This window comes from Pan paniscus, chromosome 9, assembly GCF_029289425.2.
Source record: "Pan paniscus chromosome 9, NHGRI_mPanPan1-v2.0_pri, whole genome shotgun sequence".
NCBI lineage: Eukaryota > Metazoa > Chordata > Mammalia > Primates > Hominidae > Pan > Pan paniscus.
In genome coordinates this window covers 83863643-83890849 of record NC_073258.2, presented here as the reverse complement: position 1 = coordinate 83890849, position 27207 = coordinate 83863643, and the positions used below count along the sequence as shown (strand labels likewise).

At 40.7% G+C, this 27207-nt stretch overlaps 1 protein-coding gene and 1 pseudogene across 4 annotated transcripts in view; both read right to left on the bottom strand.

The window, feature by feature from the left end:
- Positions 1 to 609: 609 nt before the first annotated feature.
- On the bottom strand, positions 610 to 27206 carry LOC100981326 (large ribosomal subunit protein eL8-like; annotated as a pseudogene).
- Positions 22728 to 27207, bottom strand: part of DDIAS (DNA damage induced apoptosis suppressor) — a 36311-nt gene continuing 31831 nt past the window's right edge. For 2 of the 4 annotated variants that reach the window (XM_057299339.2, XM_055093767.2), the window contains exon 6: positions 24286 to 27207. In XM_057299339.2, the coding sequence (XP_057155322.1) occupies positions 24604 to 27207 (2604 nt within the window). In that variant the 3' untranslated portion in view covers positions 24286 to 24603. The other 2 variants (XM_008975466.4, XM_008975468.5) reach the window with 2 other exon arrangements.

Genomic DNA, 27207 nt, shown 5'->3' with positions numbered 1-27207 from the left:
CTCATATATGAGTGTATTTGTGAGATAAATTCCTGGAAGTGGGATTGCTGCTTTTAAAAGAGCACATCAATTTAAAATTTTCATAAATAATGCCAATTTATTTTCCACATAATTAATACCAATTACATTCTCATTGTCTTAATCCATTTTGGGCTGCTGTAACAAAAAAAAATCTGAGGCTAGGTAATTTATATCTATGATAAATAAAATAAAATTTATTTCTCATAATTCTGGAGGCTGGTAAGTCCAAGATCAAGGTGCTCACATCTGGTTTCTGGTGAGGGCCTTTTTGCTGCATCCTCACATGATGAAAGGACAAGTTGGAAAGCTAGCTAAATGCTACGTGAAGCCTCTTTTATATGTGCCTTAATTCTATTGATGAGGGAGGAACCCCATGGCCTAATCACCTCCTACAGATCCCACCTCTTAATACTATCACATTGGCAACACCTGAATTTTGGAGGAAACACATTCAAATCATAGCACCAATTGACACTGTATCAGTAGTAAGGCATTCTTTCAAAAAAATACTTTCAATTGGGTGGGGATGTAGGGCATAAGAGGTCAGAAAAGAAAGCTTGAATTCTTTTTGGCTGAAGGAGAATTTTTTATTATCTTTCTGTACAGAAAACACAACAGTGTGCATTTAACTAAGCTTAGTGGCATGTTTTTTAGCCTTTGTCTTTTCTGGCTTGGCATTGTAAGCCACAGATTTTGGACCCAGGATGTTGCCTCCCCATTGATGGTGGATCTCATTATATCTGTCATTGTAATTGATCCTGAAGCTCCCAAAGTTTAGCTAAAGCTCCTTTGTTTTTCCATTTAACCTGTGTGAAGGTGACAATGATGCAGGTCCTCCTGTGGACTAAACTTCCCGGCCTTGCCTTCTCTTTGATAATGCAGTAAGGGACCCCCATTTTACAACACAGGGCTGGCAGGAAGACAACCAGCTTGATGGGATCCATATCATGTGCAGTCAGCACCAGCTGAGACTTCTTGTTCGCCATTGAGTTGGTGACAGTATTAACCCCTGCTTGAAGGACAGGTGATCTCTTAGTGGGGATGTCTCCATTGCTGGCAGCATTCCCGTCAGCATGGGCCAACAGTTCCTGCTGCTTCTCTTGCTTTGTCACTGGTCTGTAGTCGTGGGCCAGCTTAAGAAGCTGAGTAGCCGTTTGGAGGTCCAAGGCCTGGTTAAACTGGTTAATCACAAGAGGCACTTCCAGTGACCTACAGAGGATAGTTCTTTGCTGCTGCAACCTAATATAGTGAGGCCATTTGACAAAGTGAGTGAGATCCCTTTGGGGTGGATGTCCTGTCCAGTGCTAAAATTCTTAGGCCTTTTCTCAAACAGGGGAGATTCACCACTTTCTTGGCTTCCTGCTTCTTCATGACATCAGGGGCCCCAGCCATCTTCTTCCCCTTGGTCTTATTTTGTTTTAGCATCTTGGGTGGCTAGAGAAGAGACAACAGAAAGCTTAAATTTTAACAGAGGGAGAAAGGGGAAAGATCATGGTGAAAGTGAGGAATTGAAATTGAGTAAAGATATTACAACTATAAAGCAGGTGGAAATTCAAAATGGTATATGAATAATGAAGGGGCAGAAGGAAGCAAACAGAAAATGCTAGTACTGGCAGGTGTGGTACTGTGGGAGGAGCACTGAACTTGAGAGCAAGTACCATGTTCACAGTCATTATCTTATTTAATTCTCATAGTAGCCTTAAGAGATATTGTTTCTTTTTTTGCAGATAAGAAAGTAGAGGCCATGGAGATACAATATCTACTTCATGGGATTTTATGTGAGTTAAATGATGTAATGTATGTGATACCACCTAATAGCATATGAGATTCTTGAGGGCATAATTATCTTCAACCTAGTACAGTGCCAGGTACAATCTGGAACTGCAATTTGCTGAATATTTTTAATAAATGAAAGAACCTGGCACAGGGCCTACCACATAAGTATGTGTTCAACAATGAATGGTTATTGACTCTAAAGATTAGCAGAAAGTGGGGTGGCTGGCAAGATGGCCAAATAGGAACAGCTCTGGTCTGCAGCTCCCAGGGAGATCAACACAGAAGGTGGGTGATTTCTGCATTTCCAACTGAGGTACCATGTTCATCTCATTGGGACTGGTTGGACAGTGGGTGTAGCCCATGGAGGGTGAGCTGAAGCAGCGTGGGGAATTGCCTCACCCGGGAAGCAAAAGGGGTCAGGGGATTTCTCTCCCCCAGTCAAGGGAAGCCGTGAGAGACTGTACCAGGAGGAACGGTGCACTCTGGCCCAGATACTGCACTTTTCCCATGGTCTTCACAACCAGCAGATCAGAGATTCCCTCAGGTGCCTACGCCACCAGGGCCCTAGATTTCAAACACAAAACTGGACAGCTGTTTGGGCAGACACTAAACTAGCTGCAGGAGTTTCTTTTTTTCATACACCAGTGGCACCTGGAACACCAGTGAGATGGAACCATTCACTTCCCTGGAAAGGGGGCTGAAGCCAGGGATCCAAGTAGTCTGGCTTGGCAGGTCGCATGCCCATGGAGCCCAGCAAGCTAAGATCCACTGGCTTGAAATTCTCGCTGCTAGCGCAGCAGTCTGAGGTCGCCCAGAGATGCTTGAGCTTGGTTGGGGGAGGGGCGCCCACCATTGCTGAGGCTTGAGTAGGTGGTTTTACCCTCACAGTGTAAACAAAGCCTCCAGGAAGTTCAAACTGGGCGGAGCCCACCACAGCTCAGCAAGGCTGCTGGGGCCAGACTGCCTCTCTAGATTCCTCCTCTCTGGGCAGGGTGTCTCTGAAAAAAAGGCAGCAGACCCTCTCAGGGACTTATAGATAAAACCCCCATCTCTCTGGGAAAGAGCACCTGGGGGAAAGGATGGCTGTGGGCACAGCTTCAGCAGACTTAAACGTCCCTGCCTGGCAGCTCTAAAGAGAGCAGCAGATCTCCCAGCACAGCGTTCAAGCTTTGAAAAGGGACAGACTGCCTCCTCAAGTGGGTCCTTGAGCTCTGTGTATCCTGATTGGGAGACACCTCCCAGTAGGGACTGACAGACACCTCATATGGGAGAGCTCTTGCTGGCATCTGGCGGGTGTCTCTCTGGGACAAAGCTTCCAGAGGAAGGAACAGGCAGCAATCTTTGTTGTTCTGCAGCCTCCACTGGTAATACCCAGACAAACAGGGTCTGGAGTGGACCTCTGGCAAACTCCAGCAGACCTGCAGCAGAGGGGCCTGACTGTTAGAAGGAGAACTAACAAACAGAAAGGAATAGTATCAACATCAAAAAAAAGGATGTCCACTCAGAGAACCCATCCAAAGGTCACCAACATCAAAGACCAAAGTTAGATAAATCAATGAAGATGGGGAAAAAACAGCATAAAAAGGCTAAAAATTACAAAAATCAGAGTGCCTCTTCTCCTCCAAAGGATCACAACTCCTTGCCAGCAAAGAGAACAAAACCATACAGAAAAAAACTGGACGGAGAATGAGTTTGAATAATTGACAGAAGTAGGCTTCAGAAGGTGGGTAATAACAAACTCCTCCAAGCTGAAGGAGCATGTTCTAACTCAATGCAAGGAAGCTAAGAACCTTGAAAAAAGGTTAGAAAAATTGCTAACTAGAATAACCAGTTTAGAGAAGAACATAAATGACCTGATGGAGCTGAAAAACACAGCACGAGAACTTTGTGAAGCATATGAAAGTATCAATAGCCGAATCAATCAAGTGGAAGAAAGGATATCAGAGAATGAAGATCAATTCGATGAAATAAAGCAAGAAGATAAGATTAGAGAAGAAAGGGTGAAAAGAGATGAACAAAGCCTCTAAGAAATATGGGACTATGTGAAAAGACCAAATCTACGTTTGATTGTTATATCTGAAAGTAACAGGGAGAATGGAACCAAGTTGGAAAACACTCTTCAGGATATTATCCAGGAGAACTTCCCAAACCTAGCAAGGCAGGCCAACGTTCAAATTCAGGAAATACAGAGAACACCGCAAAGATACTCCTCAAGAAGAGCAACCCCAAGACACATAATCATCAGATTCACCAAGGTTGAAATGAAGGAAAAAATTGTTAAGGGAAGCCAGAGAGAAAGGTTGGGTAACCCACAAAGGGAAGCCCATCAGACTAACAGTGGATCTCTCAGCAGAAACCCTACAAGCCAGAAGAGAGTGGGGGCCAATATTCAACATTCTTAAAGAAAAGAATTTCTAACCCAGAATTTCATATCCAGCCAAACTAAACTTTATAAGTGAAAGAGAAATAAAATCCTTTACAGACAGACAAATGCTGAGAGATTTTGTCACCACCAGGCCTACCTTACAAGAGCTCCTGAAGGAAGCACTAAATATGAAAAGGAAAAACCAGTACCAGCCACTGCAAAAACATACCAAATTGTAAAGACCATCGACACTATGAAGAAGCTGCATCAACTAATGGGCAAAATAATCATCTAGAATCAGAATGACAGGATCAAATTCACACATTACAATATTAACCTTAAATGTAAATGGGCTAAATGCCCCAATTAAAGGACACAGACTGGCAAATTGGATAAAGAGTCAAGACCCATTGGTGTGCTGCATTCAGGAGACCCATCTCACATGCAAAACACACATAGACTCAAAATAAAGGGATGGAGGAAGATCTACCAAGCAAATGGAAAGCAAAAAAAAGCAGGGGTTGAAATCCTGGTCTCTTATAAAACAGACTTTAAACCAACAAAGATCAAAAGAGAGAAAGAAGGCCATTACATAATGGTATAGGGATCAGTTCAACAAGAAGAGCTAACTCCTAAATATATATGCACCCAATACATGAGCACCTAGATTCATAAAGCAAGTTCTTAGAGACATACAAAGAGACTTTGACTCCCACACAAGAATAATAATGGCAGACTTTAACACTCCACTGTCAATATTAGACAGATCAATAAGACAGAAACTTAACAAAGATATCTAGGACTTGAACTCAGCTCTGGACCAAGCAGACATAATAGACATCTACAGAACTCTCCACCCCATATCAAAAGAATATCCATTCTTCTCAGCACATCACACTTATTCTAAAATTGACCACATAATTGGAAATAAAACACTCCTCAGCAAATATAAAAGAACAGAAATCACAACAAACTGTCTCTCAGACCACAGTGCAATCAAACTAGAACTCAAGATTGAGAAACTCACTCAAAATTGCACAACTACATGGAAACTGAACAACCTGCTCCTGAATGACTACTGGGTAAATAATGAAATGAAGGCAGAAATAAAGATGTTCTTTGAAACCAATGAGAACAAAGACACAACGTACCAGAATCTCTGGGACGCATTTAAAGCAGTGTGTAGAGGGAAATTTATAGAACTAAATGGCCACAAGAGAAAGCAGGAAAGATCTAAAATCGACACCCTAACATCACAATTAAAAGAACTAGAGAAGCAACAGCAAACAAATTAAAAAGCTAGCAGAAGACAAGAAATAACTAAGATCAGAGCAGAACTGAAGGAGACAGAGAAACAAAAAACCCTTCAAAAAAATCAGTGAATCCAGGAGCTGGTTTTTTGAAAAAATCAACAAAACAGACCGTTAGCAAAACTAATAAAGAAGAAAAGAGAGAAGAATCAAATAGATGCAATAAAAAATGATAAAGGGGATCTCACCACTGATCCCACAGAAATACAGCTACCATCAGGGAATACTATAAACACCTCTATGCAAATAAACTAGAAAATCTAGAAGAAATGGATACATTCCTGGACACATACATCCTCCCAAGACTAAACCAGGAAGAAGTTGAATCTCTGAATAGACCAATAGCAGGTTCTGAAATTGAGGCAGTAATTAATAGCTTACCAGTCAAAAAAAGTCCAGGACCAGACGAATTCACAGCTGAATCCCACCAGAGGTACAAAGAGGAGCTGGTACCATTCCTTCTGAAACTATTCCAATCAATAGAAAAAAAGGGAATCCTCCCTAACTCATTTTATGAGGCCAGCATCACCCTGGTATCAAAGCCTGGCAGAGACACAACAAAAAAAGAGAATTTTAGGCCAATATCCATGAACGAACATGGATTAGAAAATCCTGAGTAAAATACTGGTGAACTGAATCCAGCAGCACATCAAAAAGCTTATCCACTACAATCAAGTTGTCTTCATCCCTGGGATGCAAGGCTGGTTCAACATACGCAAATTAATAAACATAATGCATCACATAAACAGAACCAATGACAAAACCACATGATTATCTCAATAGATGCAGAAAAGACCTTTGACAAAATTCAACAGCCTTTCATGCAAAAAACTCTCAATAAACTAGGTATTGATGGAACGTATCTCATAATAATAAGAGCTATTTATGACAAACCCACAGCCAATATCATACTGAATGTGCAAACACTGGAAGTATTCCCTTTGAAAACCAGCACAAGACAGGGATGCCCTCTCTCACCACTCCTATTCAACATAGTGTTGGAAGCTCTGGCCAGGACAATCAGGCAGGAGAAAGAAATAAGCATATCCAATTAGGAAAAGAGGAAGTCAAATTGTCTCTGTTTGCAAATGACATGATTGTATATTTAGAAAACCCCATCGTCTCAGCCCAAAATCTTCTTAAGCTGATAAGTAGCTTCAGCAAAGTCTCAGGATACAAAATCAATGTGCAAAAATCACAAGCATTCCTATACACCAATAACAAATGCAGAGCCAAATCATGAATGAACTCCCATCACAATTGCTTCAAAGAGAATAAAATACCTAGGAATCCAACTGACAAGGCATGTGAAGGACCTCTTCAAGGAGAACTACAGACCACTGCTCAGTGAAATAAAAGAGGACACAAACAACTGGAAGAACATTCCATGCTCATGGTTAGGAAGCATCAATATCGTAAAAATGGCCATGCTGCCCAAGGTAATTTATAGATTCAATGCTATTCCCTTTAAATACCACTGACTTTCTTCACAGAATTGGAAAAAACTACTTTAAATTTCATATGGAACCAAAAAAGAGCCTGCATAGCCAAGACAATCCTAAGCAAGAAGAACAAAGCTGGAGGCATCACACTACCTGATTTCAAACTAGACTACAAGGCTACAGTAACCAAAGCAGCATGGTACTGGTACCAAAAACAGAGATATAGACCAATGGAACAGAACAGAGGCCTCAGAAATAACACCACACCTCTACAACCATCTGGTCTTTGACAAAGCTGACAAAAACAAGAAATGGGGAAAGGATTCCCTATTTAATAAATGGTGCTGGGAAAACTGGCTAGCCATATGTAGAAAGTTGAAACTGGATCCCTTCCTTACACCTTATACAAAAATTAACTCAAGATGGGTTAAAGACTTAAACGTTAGACCTAAAACCATAAAAAGCCTAGAAGAAAACCTAGGCAATACCATTCAGGACATAGGCATAGGGAAACACTTCATGACTAAAACACCAAAAGCAATGGCAACAAAAGCCAAAATTGACAAATGGGATCTAACTAAACTAAAGAGCTTCTGCACAGCAAAAGAAATTATCATCAGAGTGAACAGGCAACCTACAGAATGGGAGAAAATTTGTGCAATCTATCCATCTGACAAAGGGCTAATATCCAGAATCTACAAGGAACTTAAACTTACAAGAAAAAAACAACCCCATCAAAAAGTGCGTGAAGGATATGAATAGACACTTCTCAAAAGAAGACATTTATTCAGCCAACAGACATATGAAAAAATAGTCATCATCACTGGTCATCAGAGAAATGCAAATCAAAACCACAATGAGATACCATCTCACGCCAGTTAGAATGGTGATCACTAAAAAGTCAGGAAACAACAGATGCTGGAGAGGATGTGGAGAAATAGGAATGCTTTTACACTGTTGGTGGGAGTGTACATTAGTTCAACCACTGTGGAAGTCAGTGTGGTGATTCCTCAAGGATCTAGAACTAGAAATACCATTTGACCCAGCAATCCTATTACTGGGTATATACCCAAAGGATTATAAATCATTCTACTATAAAGACACATGCACATGTATGTTTATTGTGGCACTATTCACAATAGCAAAGACTTGGAACCAACTCAAATGTCCATCAATAATAGACTGGATAAAGAAAATGTGGCACATATACACCATGGAATATTATGCAGCCATAAAAAAGGATGAGGTCATGTCCTTTGTAGGGACATGGATGAAGCTGGAAACCATCATTCTCAGCAAAATACCACAAAAACAGAAAACCAAACACCACATGTTCTCACTCATAAGTGGGAGTTCAACAATGAGAACACATGGACACACAGAGTGGAACATCACACACCAAGGCCTGTTGGGGGTGGGGGTCTGGGGGAGGAATAGCATTAGGAGAAATACCTAATGTAAATGACGAGTTGATGGGTGCAGCAAACCAACATGGCTCATGTATATCTATGTTACAAACCTGCACATTGTGCACATGCACCTTAGAACTTAAAGTATAAAAATTAAAAAAAGAAAAAAGAAACCTATCAAGACTTTAGTTACTAGAATTATCATACACAAGTATAAAACAGCTATGTTTACTTTGCTTAAAGCAGTAACAGATAAACTTGAAAATGTCTGCAGGAAATAGAAAACTTTAAGACAGAGCAGATTTGAAAAAGAATATATCCAACTTTTAGAAATATATAATTTTTAAATGTACACAATGAACAATCAAATATATAGAAATTAAATATATATAATTTCTTTTGAAAAAGAGTTTTGCTCTGTCGCCTAGGCTGGAGGACAGTGGCACAATCTTAACTCACTGCAACTTCCACCTACTGGGCTCAAGCCATCCTCCCACCTCAGCCTCTCATGTAGTTGGGATCACAGGCATGCGTCACCATGCCCAGCTAATTTTTGTATTTTTTGTAGAGACTGGGTTTCACTATGTTGCCCAGGCTGGTCTGAAGCTCCTGGGCTCAAGCAATCCACCTGCCTCAGCCTCCCAAAGTGCTGAGATTACAGGATGAACCAACGCACCTGACCTAAGATATGTAATTTTATATATAAAATAAAAAATACAAGAAAATATTTAAAACAAAAACTCAATGGATAGGTAGAAAAGTAAATTAGACATACATGAAGAGATGAAAAGAAATCACATAGAATGAAGCATAAACAGATATAAAGATGAAAAATATCAAGGAAATGCTAAAGAGACATGGAAGATAGAGTGAAAACATATAATATTTACTTGTAATTCTAGAATGAGAGAAAAGAGAGAATGGGGTAGATGCAATATTTTACAAGATTATGGCTGAGAATTTTTCAGAATTGATGAAAGGCGCTAATCTACAAATTCAATAAACAATGAATTTCAAGAAAGATGAATAAAAAGAAATCCATATCACAACACATGATTAGTAGAACTAAGTAACACTAAAAAAAATTCAGCTCACTTTCAAAAGCAAAAGGCAGTTAGATAGAAAGCTGGCTTCCTAACAGCAATGAGAGTCAGAGGACAGGGGATTGGCATTGTGGTTGGAAAGAAAATAACTCCCAACCTAGACTTCTGCATCCAGATAAAATATCTTTTAAGATTGAAGCCCAAATAAAAACATTTTCAGACAAATGAATAAGCAAGCAAAGAAACAAAAATTGAGTTTGCACAACATGGCACATGTATACATATGTAACAAACCTGCACGTTGTGCACATGTACCCTAGAACTTAAAGTAAAAAAAAATATATATATATATAGCAAAAAAAAAAGATACTATCTTAAATAAGCTCCTAATATAACTCAGTAATCAGTATAAAAAATTGAGTTTGTCACTAAGAGAACTTCAACAAAAGAAATTCTAAAAGATATATTTCAGGCCAAAGGAAAATGATATAAGGTCTGAGGTGAAAGATACATCAAAGAGTAAAGAAAATAGTAAATATGTGAGTAAATCTGAAAGAAAGAAAAAGAAAAATGGTAGAAATTGGTATTCTTTGGAGTTAAAAAATGTCGAATTACATGACAAACATAATTCAAGAGAAGAGTAAATGGAATAAAATAAGGTCTTTGGGAAAAGACTGTAAGTACTGATTAGCTTTATACTTTGATAAGCTAAGTTTGCATGTTGTAATTCCTAAGGTAAAAACAAAAGAAATAGCATTTGACTTTCAAACCTAGGAGAAAAACCAACAACTAATAATAAAAGTAACAGAAAAAGAAAAGAAGGAGAAGAAACATTGAACAGGCAGGACAAATAGAAAATATGAAATAAGATAATAAACAAACTCAAATATATTTTAATTATTACATTATTAATGGACTAAATGTTCCAGTTAGAGGACAAAGATTGTCAAACTGGACAATAAAACAAAGCCCAACTATAGGTTTACAAAATAAACATCGAAGACATAAAGATATAGAAAGATTGAAAAAAGAGTAGTGGGACCTCTCACAAACACTAACTAAAATAAAGCTAATAGTATAGTCATAATAATTAGATTTTAGGACAAAAAGCATTAGTAGTGATGTAAAGGAACTTTTATGATGAAATCAGGAAGACGTAAGATTGAATTTGTGCCTAATAACATGACCTCAAAATAAATTAAAATGGACAGAACTTAAAGGAGAAATAAACACATTGACAGTCATAGAGGGAGAGTTTATTTGATGTGTGTGTGTGTGTGTGTTTGCAGAACAATTGTTGCCTAGAGACGGAGATTTTAACATCTCTCTTTCAGTAATTGATAGAACAAAGGGAAAAATCAGTACAGATATAGATGATTCAAACAGTATAATTAATATATATAACATATGCACAAAAAATACTCTGACCACAATGTAATTTAGGTACAAAGCATTCCCAAAGACATAACTAGAAAAAAACCCTTTCTGTTTAGAAATTAAGAAACACATTTTAAAATAATTCATGCATCAAAGAAACCACATGAAAATTATAAAACATTTTGAACTGAATGAAAATAAACATTAACATACAAGTTTGGTCTCAGGAAGAAATTTAGACAGAAGATAGACTTTGGATTAAACAGCCTATAAGTGGTAACTGTAGATAAGCAGATGAATTCAACCAGCAAGTACATGTAGAAAAAGGCCAATTCTAGAACATTAAAATCTTTTACTTCTTTAAAATTGATGCATAATAGATGTACTTTTTTTGGGCAACATGTGGCAATTTAATACATTCATATATTTTGTAAAGATCAAATCAATATAATTGGGATATCCATCACCTTAAATATTTGTCTTTTCTTTATGCTAGAACAATTTCAATTCTCTTCTAGCTGTTTTGAAATATACAATGGATTACTATAAACTATAGTCACTCTGCTGATCTGTCTAACACTAGGTCTTATCTCTTCTATCAAGCTGTATATTTGCACCCATTAACCAACTTCTGTTCATCCTCCTTCCCCCTTTCCCCTCTCAGCCTCTGGTAACCACCAATCTATTCTCCATTTTCATGAGATCCACTTTTTAAGCTATTACATATGGATGAGATATTTGCCTTTCTGTGCTTGGGTTATTTTACTGAACATAATGGCCTTCAATTCCATCCATGTTGCTGCAAATGACATCATTTCATTCTTTTTTTATAGCTGAAAGTAGTCCATTATGTATATGTACCACATTTTCTTTAACCATTCATCCATTGCTGGGCCCTTAGGTTGATTCCATATTTTGGCTATTGTGAATAGTGCTGCAATAAACATGGGAGTGCAGATGTCTTTTGGACATATTGATTTCTTTTTTTTTTTTTTTTGGCTATATACCAAGTAGTGGAATTGCTGGATCATATGGTAGTTGTATTTTCAGTTTTTTGAGGCACCTCCCACCAACAGTGTATGAGGGTTCCCCTTTCTCCAGATCCTTGCTGGCATCTGTTATTGCCTGTCTTTTAGATAAAAGCCATTTTAACTGGGGTGAGCTATCTGCTTATAGTTTTAATTTGCATTTCTCTAAGATTAGTGATGTTGAGCATGTTTTCATATACCTGTTAGCCATTTATAGGTCTTCTTTTGAGCAGTCTACTCAGATCTTTTGCCTTTTTTTTTTTTTTTTTTGCTGAGATGTTTGAGCTCCTTATATAATCTGATTATTAATCCCTTGTCAGATGGGTAGTTTGCAAAATTTTTTTCCTATTCTGTGGATTCTCTCTTCACTTTGTTAATTGTTTTTTGTTTTTCTCTATGGAAGCTTTTCAGCTTGATGTAATCCCATTTATCTATTTTTGCTTTGGTTGCCTGTGATTTTGAGGTCTTACCCCAAAAATCTTTGCCAAGACCAATTTTCTGGAGCATTTCTCCAATGTTTTCTTCTAGTATTTTCATAGTTTGTGGTCTTAAGTTTACGTCTTTAATCCATTTTTTTTGGTGGTATGGTGAGAAATTAGGTGTCTAGTTTCATTCTTCTGCATCTGTTATCCAGTTTTCCCAGCACCATATATTGATGAGACTGCCCTTTTCCAATTGTATGTTCTTGGTGTCTTTGTGGAAAATGAGCTACTGTAAATGCATAGATTTATATCTGGGTTCTCTATTCTGTTCTATCAGTCTACGTGTCTGTTTTTATGTCAGTACTGATGGCAGTGGTGGCCTGTCTAGAATGGCCACTGCCATAACACTGGCTGCAGTTGGGAAGGCACGGCTGGGACTGCATGCTCCATGGAGCTGCAGGAGCTGGGAACAGGCAGAAGCCTCACTCCCTTGTGAGCTGACAGGGCAGGAGCTTCGTGCTCCCAGGGTGCAGCTGCAGTTGCCCAGCCGTAGCTATGGACCCAGGCATCCCTGTGCTTTTGGGGGCTGGGAGCAGGCAGGAACCCTGCCCTCCCAGGTGCAGCTGCAGCCACCCAAACTGCAGCTGCGGACCTGGACATCCCTGTGCTCTTGGGGGCCCAGGAAAGTCCCCCTGCTCCTGCAAACTCAGAAATGCCTGCTCCTGCTGCCTGGCCTCTCCCTGCTCCTGGTGCCTGCTCAAATCTTGGAACAAAGTTAAGGCTGAGCCCAAGGGCTGTCATAACCCACCTGGGTATGTGCATGCTTGGGGCCGTGCTGACATGCTAGCTCCCTGCCACTTTGGCCACCTGTGGACTTTGGGCCAGAGCATGGGAGGGAGGCTGAGGGGGAGGTGAGGGCAGCTCAGTACTGACTTGCAGGGTCCCCCCTGGCATGAACAGCCTGGGTGCCATGAACAGTGGCAGAAGGCAGACAGGATCTGGGGCAGAAAGGGGCAGGTCCCCAGTGAAGCCTCACTTTCAAGCTGGGGAAGGCCTGAAGCCTGGGGGTTGGGCTGCCAGTCCCACATACCAAAGTGGGAACTTATAGTGCTTTTTCCAGGTCCTCCCATGGCTGCCTATGGACCATTCAGCATGCACTTTCTCCTCTCTGAAGTCCATAAAAACCCCATACTCAGCCAGGCTCAGGGAGACGACAGGATGACTAGTCGCAGAGATGAGCTCCTCACCCCAGGGTCTCCTCTCTGCTGAGAGCTGAAGAGACGTCAGGACAACCAGCTATAGAAAGGAGCTACTGATACGGTTTGGCTGTGCCCCCACCCAAATCTCATCTTGAATTGTAGCTCTCATAATTCCCATATATTGTGGGAGGGACCCAGTGGGAGATAATTGAATCATGGGGGTGGTTTCCCCCATACTGTTTTCATGGTAGTGAATAAGTCTGATGAGATCTGATGGTTTTATAAGGGGAAACCCCTTTCACTTGGCTCTCATTCTGTCTTGCCACCACCATGTAAGAGGTGTCTTTCACCTTCCACCATGATTGTGAGGCCTCCCCAGCCACATGGAACTGTGAGTCCATTAAACCTATTTTTCTTTATAAATTACCCAGTCTTGGGTATGTCTTTTATCAGTAATGTGAGAACAGATGAATACAGTAAGTTGGTACTGGGAGTGGGGCTCTGCTGTAAAGATACCCCAAAATGTGGAAGCGACTTTGGAACTGGGTAACAGGCAGAGGTTGGAACAGTTTGGAAGGCTCAGTAGAAGACAGGAAAATGTGGGAAAGTTTGGAACCTCCTAAAGACTTGTTGAATGGCTTTGCCCAAAATGCTGATAATGATATAGACAATAAAATCCAGGCTGAGGTGGTCTCAGATGGAGATGAGGAACTTGTTGGCAATTGGAGTAGAGGTGACTCTTGCTGTGTTTTAGCAAAGAGACTGGCAGGATTTTGCCCTGGCTCTAGAGATTTCTGGAACTTTGAACTTGAGAGAGATGATTTAGGGTATCTGGAAGAATAAATTTCTAAGCAGCAAAGCACTCAAGATGTGATTTGGGTGCTGTTAAAAGCATTCAGTTTTAAAAGAGAAACAAAGCATAAAAGTTCAGAAAATTTGCAGCCTGACCATGCAACAGAAAAGAAAAACCCATTTTCCGAGGATAAAGTCAAGCTGGCTCCAGAAATTTGCGTAAGTAACAAGGAGCCAAATGTTACTCCCCAAGACAATGGGAAAAATGTCTCTAAGGCATGTCAGAGGTCTTCACGGCAGCCCCTCCCATCACAGGCTCGGAGGCCTAGGAGGAAAAAAAAATGGTTTTGTGGACAGGACCCAGGGTACCCCTGCTGTGTGCAGCCTAGGAATTTAGTGCCCTGTGTTCCAGCTACTCTGGCCATGACTAAAAGGGATGAAGGTACAGCTTGGGCCATGGCTTCAGACAGTGCAAACCCCAAGCCTTGGCAGCTTCCATGTGGTGTTGAACCTGTGGGTGCACAGAAGTCATAATCATGGTTTGAGAACTTCCACTTAGATTTCAGAGGATGTATGGAAATGCTTGGATGTCCAGGCCAGGGGTGTGCTGCAGGGTGGAGCCCTAATGGGGAACCTCTGCGAGGGCAGTGCAAAAGGGAAATGTGGGGTTGAAGCCCCCACACAGAGTCTTCACTGGGGCACTGCCTAGTGGAACTGTGAGAAGAGGGCTACCATCCTCCAGACCCCAGAATGGTAGATCCACCAACAGCTTGCACTGTGTGCCTGGAAAAGCCACAGACACTCAACACAAGCCTGTGAAAGCAGCCAGGAGGGCTGCTGTACCCTGTAAAGGCACAGGGGTGGAGCTGCTCAAGACCATGAAACCCACCTCTTGAATCAGCATGACCTGAATATGAGACATGGAGTCAAAGGAGATCATTTTAGAGCTTTCAGATTTGACTGCCCCACTGAATTTTGGACTTGCATGGGGCCTGTAGCCCTTTGTCTTTGCCAATTTCTCCCATTTGGAATGGCTGTATTTACCCAGTGCCTGTACCCTCATTGTATCTAGGAAGTAACATGCTTTGGGATTTTTAGGCTCATAGGTGGAAGGGACTTGCCTTGTCTCAGATGAGACTTTGGACTATGGACTTTTAGATTAATGCTGAAATGAGTTAAGACTGGGGGACTGTTGGGAAGGTATGATTGGTTTTGAAATGTGATAACATGAGATTTGGGAGGGGCCAGGTGTGGAATGATATGGTTTGGGTGTGTCCCCACCCAAATCTCATCTTGAATTGTATCTCCCAGAATTCCCACATATTGTGGGAGGGACTTGATGGGAGATAATTAAATAATGGGGGCAGTTTCCCCCATACTATTCTCTCATGGCTTTATAAGGGAAAACCCCTTTCACTTGGCTCTCATTCTCTCTTGCTGCTGCCATGTAAGACATTCCTTTGGCCTTCCACCATGATTGTGAGGCCTCCCCAGCCATGTGGAACTGTGATTCCATTAAATCTCTTTTTCTGTATAAATTACCCAGTCTTGGGTATGTCTTTATCAGCAGTGTGAGAACAGACTAATATAGCTACCACTCCAGGATCTCCTCTCTGCTGAGAGCTGAGCAGATGTTGGGGCAACCAACTGCAGAGAGGAACTACCCATTACAGGGTTTCCTCTCTGCTGAGAGCTGAACACTCATCAGGACACCATGGCTGTGGAGAGAAGTTATCTACTGTGAGTCTCCTCTGGGCTGTTCTATCACTCAGTAAAGCTCCTATTCACCTTGCCCACCCTCCACTTGTCTGTGTACCTTATTCTTCCTGGGCGCAGGACAAGAACTCAGGACCCACCAAATGGCGGGGATGAAAGAGCTCTAACATAAACAGGGCTGATACATGCCCCTTGCTCACCATATTGCAGGGACAAAAAAGAAAGAAAAGCTGCAGCCCTTTGGGGATCCCAGACCTAGTATCTCCTTAAGCCAGGGCTGTGACATCCTCTTTGGGGCTCTGCAGTTCCTGGCATCTCCAAGCTTCTGGGCCCCACCACATTCCCCAATGTCAGCTGTGGAAGTAGCTTGTGGGATGACTGGTCCAGCCACAGCCTTGCAGAGAGCTGGTGCTTGTGCTGGTTCCTGGAGCTGCCCATCCTGCTGCAGTTAGTATGCCTGGCTGTGCGCAGTGGCTGGACCTCATGCTCACTCGCTCACTTACACACCCCCTGCTGCTCCTTTCACCCTTGACAGGCATGGGATCCAAGCTGGTAGCATGAATCAAGTGCAGTCTGCCAAGCTGAATGGGCCCAGTGGGCCTGAGAAAAGCTCTGGCAAAGGCACCATTGGCCACAGAGGTTTCTGGTTGGTGAAGCAACACCCCAAGGATCCCATAAGAGTACCATGCTGATTTGGCTACTATAGCTTTGCAGTAAATTTTGAAGTCAGGAAGTGTGATAAGCTGAAAGGTTTTTTTTTTGTTGTTGTTCAGGATTGCTTTGGCTATTTGGGGTCTTCCATGGTTCCATATAAACTTTAGGATTTTTTTTCTATTTCTTTGAAGAATGTCATTGGTATTTTGATAGGGATTGTATTGAATCTGTAAATTGCATTGGGTGGTACTGTCAGTTTAACAACATTAATTCTTCCAACCCATGAGCATGGAATAGCTTTCCTTTTTTTGTGGTCTCTTCAATTTTTTTCATCAATGTTTTATAGTTTTCCTTGCATGGATTGTTAGCTTCTTTGTTTAAATTGATTCCTAGGTATTTTCTATTCTTTGTAGCTATTGTAAAAGATATTGCTTTCTTGATTCCTATTTCAGATTGTTTGCTCGTGGCATATATAAATCCTATTGATTTTTATATGTTGATTTTGTATCTTGCAACTTTACTGAATGTTTATCAGCTCTAGTAGTTTTTTTTTTTTTTTAAGTCTTTAGGTTTTATTTCTTTCTCTTGCCTTAGTGTTGTGGTCAGGACTTCCAGTACTATGTTGAGTGGAAATGGTGAAAATGGGCATCCTCTTCTTGTTACAGACTTTAGAGGAAAGGCCTTTAATTTTTCCCCTTTTAGTACAATGTTAGCTGTGGGTTTGTCATATGTGGCCTTTATTTTGAGGTATGTTCCTTCTATACTCAGTTTGATGAGGATTTTTTTATATAAAGGACATGAATTTTATCAAATGCTTTTTGGCATCTATTGAAATAATCACAGTTTTTGTTCTTGGTTCTATTAATGTGATGTGTCATGTTTATTGATTTGGGTATATTGAGCCATCCTTGAATCCCTGTGATAAATTCTACTTGATCATGGTGAATGATCTTTTAAATGTGTTCTTAAATCAGGTTTGCTAGTATTTTGTTGAGGATTTTTGCATCTATGTTCATCAGTGATATTGGCCTGGAGTTTTATTTTTGTGTCCTTATCTGGTTTGGTATCAGCATAACACTGGCCTTGTAGAATGAATTTGGAAGTATTCCCTCTTCTTCAATTTTTATTTTTTGAAGAGTTTGAGTAGAATTTGTAGTTGTTCTTTTTAAAATGCTTGGTAGAATTCAGCAATGAAGCTCTTGGTTCTGGGCATTTCTTTGATGGTAGACTTTTTATTACAGCTTTGACCTCATTACTTTTTATTGGTTTGTTGAGGTTTTCTATATTTTTCATGATTCAGTCTTGGTAGGTTGTATATGTCCAGGAATTTACCCATTTCTTCTTGGTTTTCCAGTTTGTTGGTGTGTAGTTGTTCATAATAGTCTGATTCTCTGTATTTCTGTGGTCTCTGTTGTCTTCTGTTTCTAATATTATTTGTCTGGTTCTTCTTTCTCTCTCTTTTTTGTTGTTAGTGATATGGTATGGATCTGTGTCCCCACCCAATCTCATGTTGAATTGTAATCTCCAGTATTGGAGGTAGGGACTGGTGGGAGGTGATTGGATCATGGGGGTGGATCTTTCATGAGTGGTTTACCACCATCTGCTTGGTGCTGTTCTCGTGATGGTGAGTTATCATGAGATCTGGTTGTTTAAAAGTGTGTAGCACTCCTGCCCCCTACTCTTGCTCCTGCTCCCACCATGTTTGCCTTCTGCCTTAAGCAAAAGCTCCCTGAGGCCTCCCCAGAAGCAGATGCTGTCATGCTTCCTGTAAAGTCTGAGAACGGTGGGCCAATTAAGCCTCTTTTCTTACAGATTACCCAGGCTCACATATTTCTTTATAGCAGTGTGAGAATGGACTAATACAATTAGTCTAGCTAAAGGTTTGTTGGTTTTGTTTCTTTTCAAAAAACCATATTTTTTCATTGATCTTTTGGGCTTTAAGTCTCAATTTCATTTATTTCTGCTCTGATCTTTATTATTTCTTTCCTTCTACTAATTTTAGGTTTGTTCTTGCTTTCCTAGTTCCTTTAGGTACATCATTAAGTCATTTATTTGAGTCTTTTGACTTTTTTTCATACAGGTGTTTATTGCTATAAACTTCTTAGTACTGCTTTTGCTATGTCCCATAGATTTTCATATATTGTATACCCACTTTCATTTGTATACCCACCATCATTTTAAGTTTCTTTTTTTTTGAGACGGAGTCTCACTCTATTGCCCAGGCTGGAGTGCAATGGCGTGATCTCAGCTCGCTGCAACCTCTGCCTCCCGGGTTCAAGCAATTCTCCTGCCTCAGCCTCCTGAGTAGCTGGGATTATAGGCATGTGCCACCACACCTGGCTAATTTTTGTATTTTCAATAGAGACAAGGTTTGACCATGTTGGCCAGGCTGGTCTTGAACTCCTGACCTCGTGATCTGCCCACCTTGGTCTCCCAAAGTGCTGGGATTACAGGCATGAGCCACCGTGCCTGGCCTAAAATTTCTTTCTCAATTTCTTTGTTGACCTGTCGGTTGTTCAGGAGAATGTTTAATTTCCATGGAAATTAATTTTGTAAAGTTTCTGAGGTTCCTCTTGATATTGATTTCTTGTTTTATTCCATTGTGGTGAGAAAAGATACTTAATATGGTTTTTACCTTTTTTTGAATTTGTTCAGACTTGTTTGGTGGCTTAAGACATGGTCTATTCTTGAGAGTGTTTTATGTGATGTTGAAAAGTATGTGTGTATTCTGCAGCACCTGGGTGAAATGTTCAGTATGTGTCAGATAGGCCTTATTAGGTGTTTTCCATCTAGATGATCTGTTCATTCCTGAGAATGGGGTATTAAAGTCCTCTACTATTATTTTTAGAGACAGTGTCTCACTCCGTTGCCTAGGCTGGAGTGCAGTGGTGTGGTAGCTCACAGTAACCGTGAACTCCAGTGGTAGCTCATTGTAACCATGAACTCCTGGGCTCAAGTGATCCTCCTGCCTAAGCCTCCCAAGAAGCTGGGGCTACAGGTGCACACCACCATGGCCAGCTAACTTTTACAACTTTTTGTGGAGATGGGGTCTTCTTTTTTGGAGATGGGGTTGACCAGGCTGGTCATGAACTCCTGGCTTCAGGTGATCCTCTACTTCAGCCCCCCAAAGCACTGAGATTGTAGGCATAAGCCACTGTGCCCAGCCCCTTACTATTATTGCATTACAGTTTATCTTTCCTTTAGCTCTATTAATGTTTGCTTTATATACTTGAAAGTTCTGATGTTGGGTGCATAGATATTTTTAAAGGTTATATCCTCTTGCTGAATTGACCTATTCATCATTATGTAGTGATTTTTTTTGGTCTCTTTTAACGTTCCTTGATTTGTCTTCTATTTTATCTAACTATAGCTACTCTTGTTCTTTTTTTGGCTTTCAGTTGCATGGAATATCTTTTTCCACCCATTCACTTTTAATCTACATATGTCTTTATAGGTGAAGTGGGTTTCCTGTAGCTAGCCCTTGTTTCTCTATCCATTCAGATACTCTATAAGAGGCACCATCATTGGGCTGGGCATGGCAGCTCAACCCTGTAATCCCGGCATGTTGGGAGGTTGAGGTGGGAGGATTACTTGAGCCCAGTAGTTCGAGAGCAGCCTGGACAACACAGGGAGACTCTGTCTTCAACAAAATATTTTAAAAATTGGCCAGGAAAGGTGGCTCATGCCTGTAATTTCAGCATTTTGGGTGGCCGAGGCAGGCAGATCACTTGAGCTCAGGAGTTCGAGACCAGCCTGGGCAACACAGCGAGACTCTGTCTCTACAAATAATAATAAAAAAAATTAGCTGGGCATGGTGGTGCATGCTTATAGTCCCAGCTACTCAAGAGGCTGAGGTGGGAGGATTGCTTGAGCCTGGGAGGTGGAGGTTGCAGTAAGCCAGGACTGTGCCACTGTACTCCAGCCTGGGTAACAGAGTGAGATCCTGCCAAAACAAAAAACAAAAAACAAAACAAAAAAAGGCACTATCTTTTTAAAACAGGCAAATAAGGAGGCACAAAAGGACAATAAGGAGGGATGATAAGAAAGTACCTCTGAGGCCTGGGTGAGAGGGGATCCTGTCACAGCCCTCTACGCTTCAGGGAGACTAAGGCTTTGGAATGCCTTCCTCAAGTTTCCTTCTAAATTCTCCTCTAGCGCCTGGTAGAAGTCCACCCTGAGCCTGGACCTGGTCCCACGTGGGAGCTAGTTGCCAGAAGTGCCTCCCTTGAAATTTTCTAAGTCTCACTTTTGTGCTTGTGACAGTGCCATTTATCCCATTTGAGGTATTCTCCAACCCTCTACATCATGTTTGGAGGGTACCAAATGTCCTGAGGAGCTTGGGACTTGCGCCTATGAAATCAAACCTGGGTCATTCCCATTGGCTGAGGCAATAGTGCTTTCATAAGATAGTACAAGATTGGGCTGCCAGAATGGTGCTGACATATTTTTAGGTGACTCTCAAATTCATTTAGGTGACTCTCACAAGTTCAGGATTGTGGCTACCAAAGGTCACCACTGGTCCTTGGGATTGAGTTCTGTGTGTAGGCCTGTGCATTGGCTCTCCCTGGTCTGTGAGGGTAGTGGCAGCTGTTATTTACCCTGTCTGCCTCCAGCCACTGACACCAGGAAGGTCACCCTTCCCCCTTCTGCAGGCTATGCCTATCTCCTCTGAGACCTTTTAAGACTGTTGGTCCACAATGCCAGTGGGCACTTCCAATCAATGTCCTCTCATTTCCAGTTGATAGTGACACTGTGATTTCCAGATTAGGCATTAAGCCATGCTGATGGAGGAATAGATATTCTTTGCACAAATGGAACCGCTCTTGTTGCTCCAACCACAGAGCAAGGATAGGCTCTTGCCTATCCTTCCAGGGTGCAGCCAACATTGAAAGAGATCAGTCTAGGAGTGCAGTAATTGCAGCCTAAAATGTTCAAAAGACTGCATGTTGGGAAGCAATATTTAGTACAAATGGTAAATAGGACCAAAAAATGGATTATTATTTATTTTCCTGCACACTCTGGGTAGGACTTGCTTTTCGGTAATCACCAGCAAAGTACAGTAACAACCTTTGAGAGATCATTGGAAACCAGTATTCACAGTAGCACAACGGATGCTGCATCATAGAGGAACTAGCATTAAACAAATGACATTAGGTAACTGCTGAGGCAAGATCTATATAGCTCAACAAAAACAGTTTCTGAAGTCATGACATTGTAAATACTAACAGCATCGTTACTCTTTTATCACAGAGGGAGGTATGAAATTAGCCAGGAATAGTACATCTGACAAAAAGAACACAGACTATTTCCTAGTCCCGAAGACTAGGAAACAGTCTAGAAAGAATTAAGAATCTTTGTATGAAATGACTGGACAATAAATATGCACCAGTTTTTTTGAGACAGGGTCGCCCAGGCTGGAATGCAGTGGCGCAATCTCAGTTCACTGCAAGCTGCACCTCTTGGGTGTACCTTAGCCTCCCAAGTAGCTGGGACTACAGGCGTGTGCCACCACACCTGGCTAATTTTTTGTAGAGATGAGGTTTTGCCATGTTGCCCAGGCTGGTCTTGAATTCCTAGACTCAAGCAAGCCTCCTGCCTCGGCCTCCCAAAGTGCTGGGATTACAGGCATAAGCTACCAGACTTGGCTTGTTTTTCTTTCCATAGGAAAAATAAAAATTCTTGAGTCTGTAGTGATAGAAGGAAAAGCAAACTAATTTACCACCACTGACTCTTTACTCTTAAAAAGGAAAAATAAAGTATATTTAACATCGAGATCCAGTGGGCAACATTTTAACCAAGCAATCTAACTTAGCATTACTAATAGTGGAACAACTTGATATTGTGTCTCCTCATGTGTTACAACATAAAGTACACAACATGAGCCATGGAATATCCCTGCCAAAACCTGAATCACATCTAGTCTTTAGGCCTAATTTTCAGGAAATGTGGGGACTGGGGTGGGGTAGAGAAACAATGTACTGATAGTATAAGGAAGCAAACATACCAGTCGAGAATGTGGGACATTCTACAGAACAGTGGTTTGAGGTTTTTTTTCCATAAAGTTACTATTATGTGAAATAAGAGGTGAGGTTCTAGAAAAAGAGACAAGCAAACACAATGGATGAACCTTGATGAAATTCTGGTTAAATAACAATTATAATTTGGGGACAAGTAGAAAAATTTGATTATGGGCTGAATATTAGATATTGGGGATTACTGTTATCTTTCCTTGGTGTGATAATGATACTGTGGCTATGTAGAGAGAAGCCTTTAAGAAAATTTGCACTGAAGAATTTAGGGGTGAAATGTCCTGTCTGCAGCTTACCTTTAAATGGTTTAGCAAAGCAAAACTGTATCTATGTAGACACATAGAAACCAAACAAACACACACAAAGGCAAAATGTTTAAAATGATTGGATCTAAATGGTATGTACAGATACCGTATCATTCCGTATCATTGTGCTATTCTTTCAACTTTTTTTTTTTTTTTTTTTTTTTGAGACAGAGCCTCATTCTGTTGCCCAGGCTGGAGTGCAGTGGCAAGATCTTGACTCACTGCAACCTCTGCCTCCCAGGTTCAAGTGATTCTCGTGTCTCAGCCTCCTGAGTAGCTGGGATTACAGGCATGCATCACCATGCCTGGCTAATTTTTGTATTTTTAGTAGAGACAGGGTTTCACCGTGTTGGCCAGGCTGATCTCGAACTACTGACCTTAGGTGATTTGCCCACCTCGGCCTCCCAAAGTGTTGGGATTACAGGCATGAGCCACTGCGTCCGGCCGCTTTCAACTTTTCTGTTTGCAAATTTTCAAAATAAAAAATTGTGGAGAGGGAGAGACACAGTAGGGCAAGAAGGTGAAAATATAGGGGGAATATTTGGTATAAGACCTCAAAGATGGGTGTAATAGATCAATAGTCTAAATGGAAAGACTAGCACTTAGATGGTATTTTCTGAGACTAGAGGAAAGCAGCTGTGGGTGAGTACAGATAGACATGTGGGTAGGTATGGGTGTGAGAAGTTGAGAAAATATCAAGTGATCTCAATATTGTCCATGAAGTAGGAGGCAAGGAGGGTAGCAGTTGCTTTGTGGCATGAAGAAAGTGTTGTTTTGGAATGGTTGCTGTGGGGAATGGCAAAGGAAGCTGGCCAGGGATATGTGAAAGATTTCACAGGGTGCAGCAGAGCTGCTGCTAAGACTTGAGTGTCTGAAAATTGCTTTTCATTTTTGTTCCTATTAGCACCCCAAGCTTACCTCCTATCATAGAACCTACCAGATTCTAATTACCTGATTATTCCAATAGCTCATGAGTTTGAGGGAAGGAGCTTGATTTTTATCTTCAGTTTCCAGCACTAAGCATGGCCCTTGGCATGTAGAGTAGGCATTCAGTGTATACGTATTAAATAAAATAGCAACAGTTTCACATACAACTTCTAAATAGCTTTTTTTCTTAAAACGTTTCTTCTTACCCTCAGCTCACTGATGAGTTAGCTGCTTTTCTTCCATGCTCCCATAGCAACGTAAATGTTTGTCATGCCCATTACAAACCCATATCATTGCATCTTCTGCACTGTATTGAAATTACCTGTTTATCTGTCTTATCCAGCAGACTAACATATTTTAAGATCAGTGATCTTGTAGCTTTCTATCCCAAACTCAGCACACTCATTGGCCTATAATATAGCTGGCATTTTCTGGTCTGAGCTGAACAATTAAAAAAGACTAAGTTTTGGTTTGCAAAGGCTTTATTTCTGGATGTATATGTGATTTTAACAAACATTAATACTTTCAAAAACAATCTTAACAATATTATTAAAGTACAATAAACAGTATAAGATAAAGTGCTCAATTACCTAATCATAGCATTCTAGATAAAACCCTGGGGAAAACAATGGCTTTATATTTTAAAAGGCACAGTAGCACCCAGCAGAGTCCTCTTTTTAATTTGCTTCTCTCCAAGTGTTCAAAATGTAAAGAATGCTTTCCGTACCCCTGAAGGCAAACATTTCCAAACAGATTTAAAAGTTCAGGAATTGGGTTCAGGTAACTTTTTATGAAAACAATTCAGGTGACCAAGCACTTCGAGTTTCACACACTGAAGGTGGGCCTTTTTCTGAAAATGGAAGGCAACATTTGACTTCTGAACAAGAATCAGGTCCAAGAATAGGGTGCAGCTGAGCTCCTGCTAAGACTTGAATGCCTGGACATTTGGAAATCCAGCCTGAACTTTTACAGTTATATTTATGAGTTTTCTTTTTTGTAACAGCTGCTGCAAGCATATTCTTTGATTTCTTCTTAATTAAAACTTTATTGGTTCCTTGTCTAATATGTTTCAGTTTCTTTCTTGGTAACTCTTGTTGATCAGGGAAATGATGGGCAGCAAGGCATTTCCCTAGACCTATGCCTTGGAATCCAAGCATATCTGAAGGAAATATTTTTTGTGTGGTAGGAGGGACCCATTCATCACTATCAGTTTCACGGCACTCAGCAAAAGGGTAGTGATTGAAAACGTCTGGTTGTGAAATACCAGATACAATAGGGCTTCTGATTTTCTGGCTAGGTGTTTTTATATTTTTTGGACAGCTTGGGCTGGCTTGCTGTTTGTCATTTTCAGGGAAAATCCTTATTTTTTCATAGTTACCATCAAGATCTGAATAAAATACAGGTTTTTTGAAAGCTCTGTTTATCCCATGAATTCTTGTTTGGTGGAACCCTGAAATTGGAGTTGACTGTGAACACGGAACAAAGTCTTGACTATTTTCAAAATTATATTCTGAATCTGATTGAAAATGAGGTGTTGGAGAGCATGTTCTTGAACGCCTAGAGTCAGATAGGCTTTGCAAGGATAATTTTTGTGAAGGCTGGATGAAGTCTTCAGAAAGTGATCTCAGTGAAAAATCAGACTCTGAAGGGTGACTTTCTGCCAAAGATGTTCCCCATTGTAACAAAATATCCTGTGATTTTTTGGTTATCTCAGGTGCAATGTCCATTTCTTTAGCAATATCATCAAAGAGATCAGCAGAGGCATCATAGCTACCTTCATAACCAATAGAATAGCTCTGTGTTATGTTGTTATTGATATGTCCCCAAGGCATTTCTTTCAATGTATTTGTACTTCTATTTGGACTATTGCAAAGAGTTTCTAAAGGATATGTAAGTTTCCTGCAAATTGTAAAACTGTCGTCTTGGTTCTTGGACCACCTACAATATTGTTTATTTTCTAATTTGCAAAGATCAGAGACATCATTATACTTCCTATAACACAGAGTTGTCAACTTTTCATTCATTTCTGAAACTGATATTTCTCCACATCCATTCAAATATTTGTTATTTAGACTAGAATGGTCACTCTCCCTGTGTGGTGAGATTCTGATAGTCTTCTTAAGAGTAACTATTGTTTCTAAATCTTTTGAAGATGAAGACAGAGCTGACAGGTAAGGATTCGGTAAAAAATATTCTGACATATCTCTTCCATTATGATTTACAGAGACAGCCTCTACTTTGTTATCTGGTTGTGACTCCTTTTCAACACTAGGACTTAGATTTCCTTTACAGTTGAAAAGGAAGTCATCTTTGCTACAGTTTGCTTTGACTATTACTTGTGATGATCTTAAAGCTATAGGTGGTGTATGCAGGGCTCCAGTAGTTCTCTGGGGAGTCACAGATAACCTGCTGTGGTCTGCATGAAATTTATCAATGTCATTATCTACATGATGTTTCCTACTACTGACATCTGCCTGGGTTACAGCAATCTCACTTTCAAGAACTGCCAGAAACTTGTTCAGGCTTTCAGAGAATGGCAGATCATCCCAAATTTGAGGGTCACCATCCTGGGAACTGCTGGCTGTCCCTTCAAGTCTGAGTAACGAAGGTGGACAACATGCAGATCTCTTTTGAAGGCTAGTGGGGGTATCTATACCATGATGCTGAAAACATGGTAGCTCATGCTGGGACCTATTTTTAATTTCCACTGCACTGTGGAAGGATTTTGTATTACTTGACTCAAGGGGCTCTCGCATTTCCAAAGAGAATAAATTAGAGTCATTAACTCCAATTTCATGATGACTGCTGTGAACTGCACTCAGCTCCTTAGCTTGTAAGCCAAGTTCTTTACCCAACTTTTCTGCTGTACTCTTTTTATCCATATATGAAACAAGGCTCCATGAATCCTGAATGGGATCATGGCAGCTACTGGAACCAGTGGCCTCTGCAATGCAGATGGACTTTCTGTTCTGCTGAAGAGTACCAAAGGCCTTACTTTGCTCTGAAGCTGAAAAATCATCATTATCTGTTAGTTGTGAAACAATGCAAGTGAATTCAAGTGATGGCTGCCAGAATTTTGAAAAAGTATCCTTGCTGCAGGACTTGAAAAAATCAGAAGTGCTGTCAGAAGTATATATGCTGCTGAGATCACTATTTGAGTGATCTAAAGCAAGTAAGTGATTGTTAGGTGCCTGAGAGTCACACTGAAGTTTCCTGAAATTAAAAGTCTGCAAAAGTTGATGGAAGTAGTCAATGACAGTAAAGCCTGCAATACCTGGGTCTGGTAGAACAATCTGGCAAGCCACTAGTGCTTTGGCTTTTCTTTTGTGGTCAGAGCATTGCTGTAAGAAGTTACTGGCATCTGAACCTTGTCCAGGTTGGTTTTCAAAATT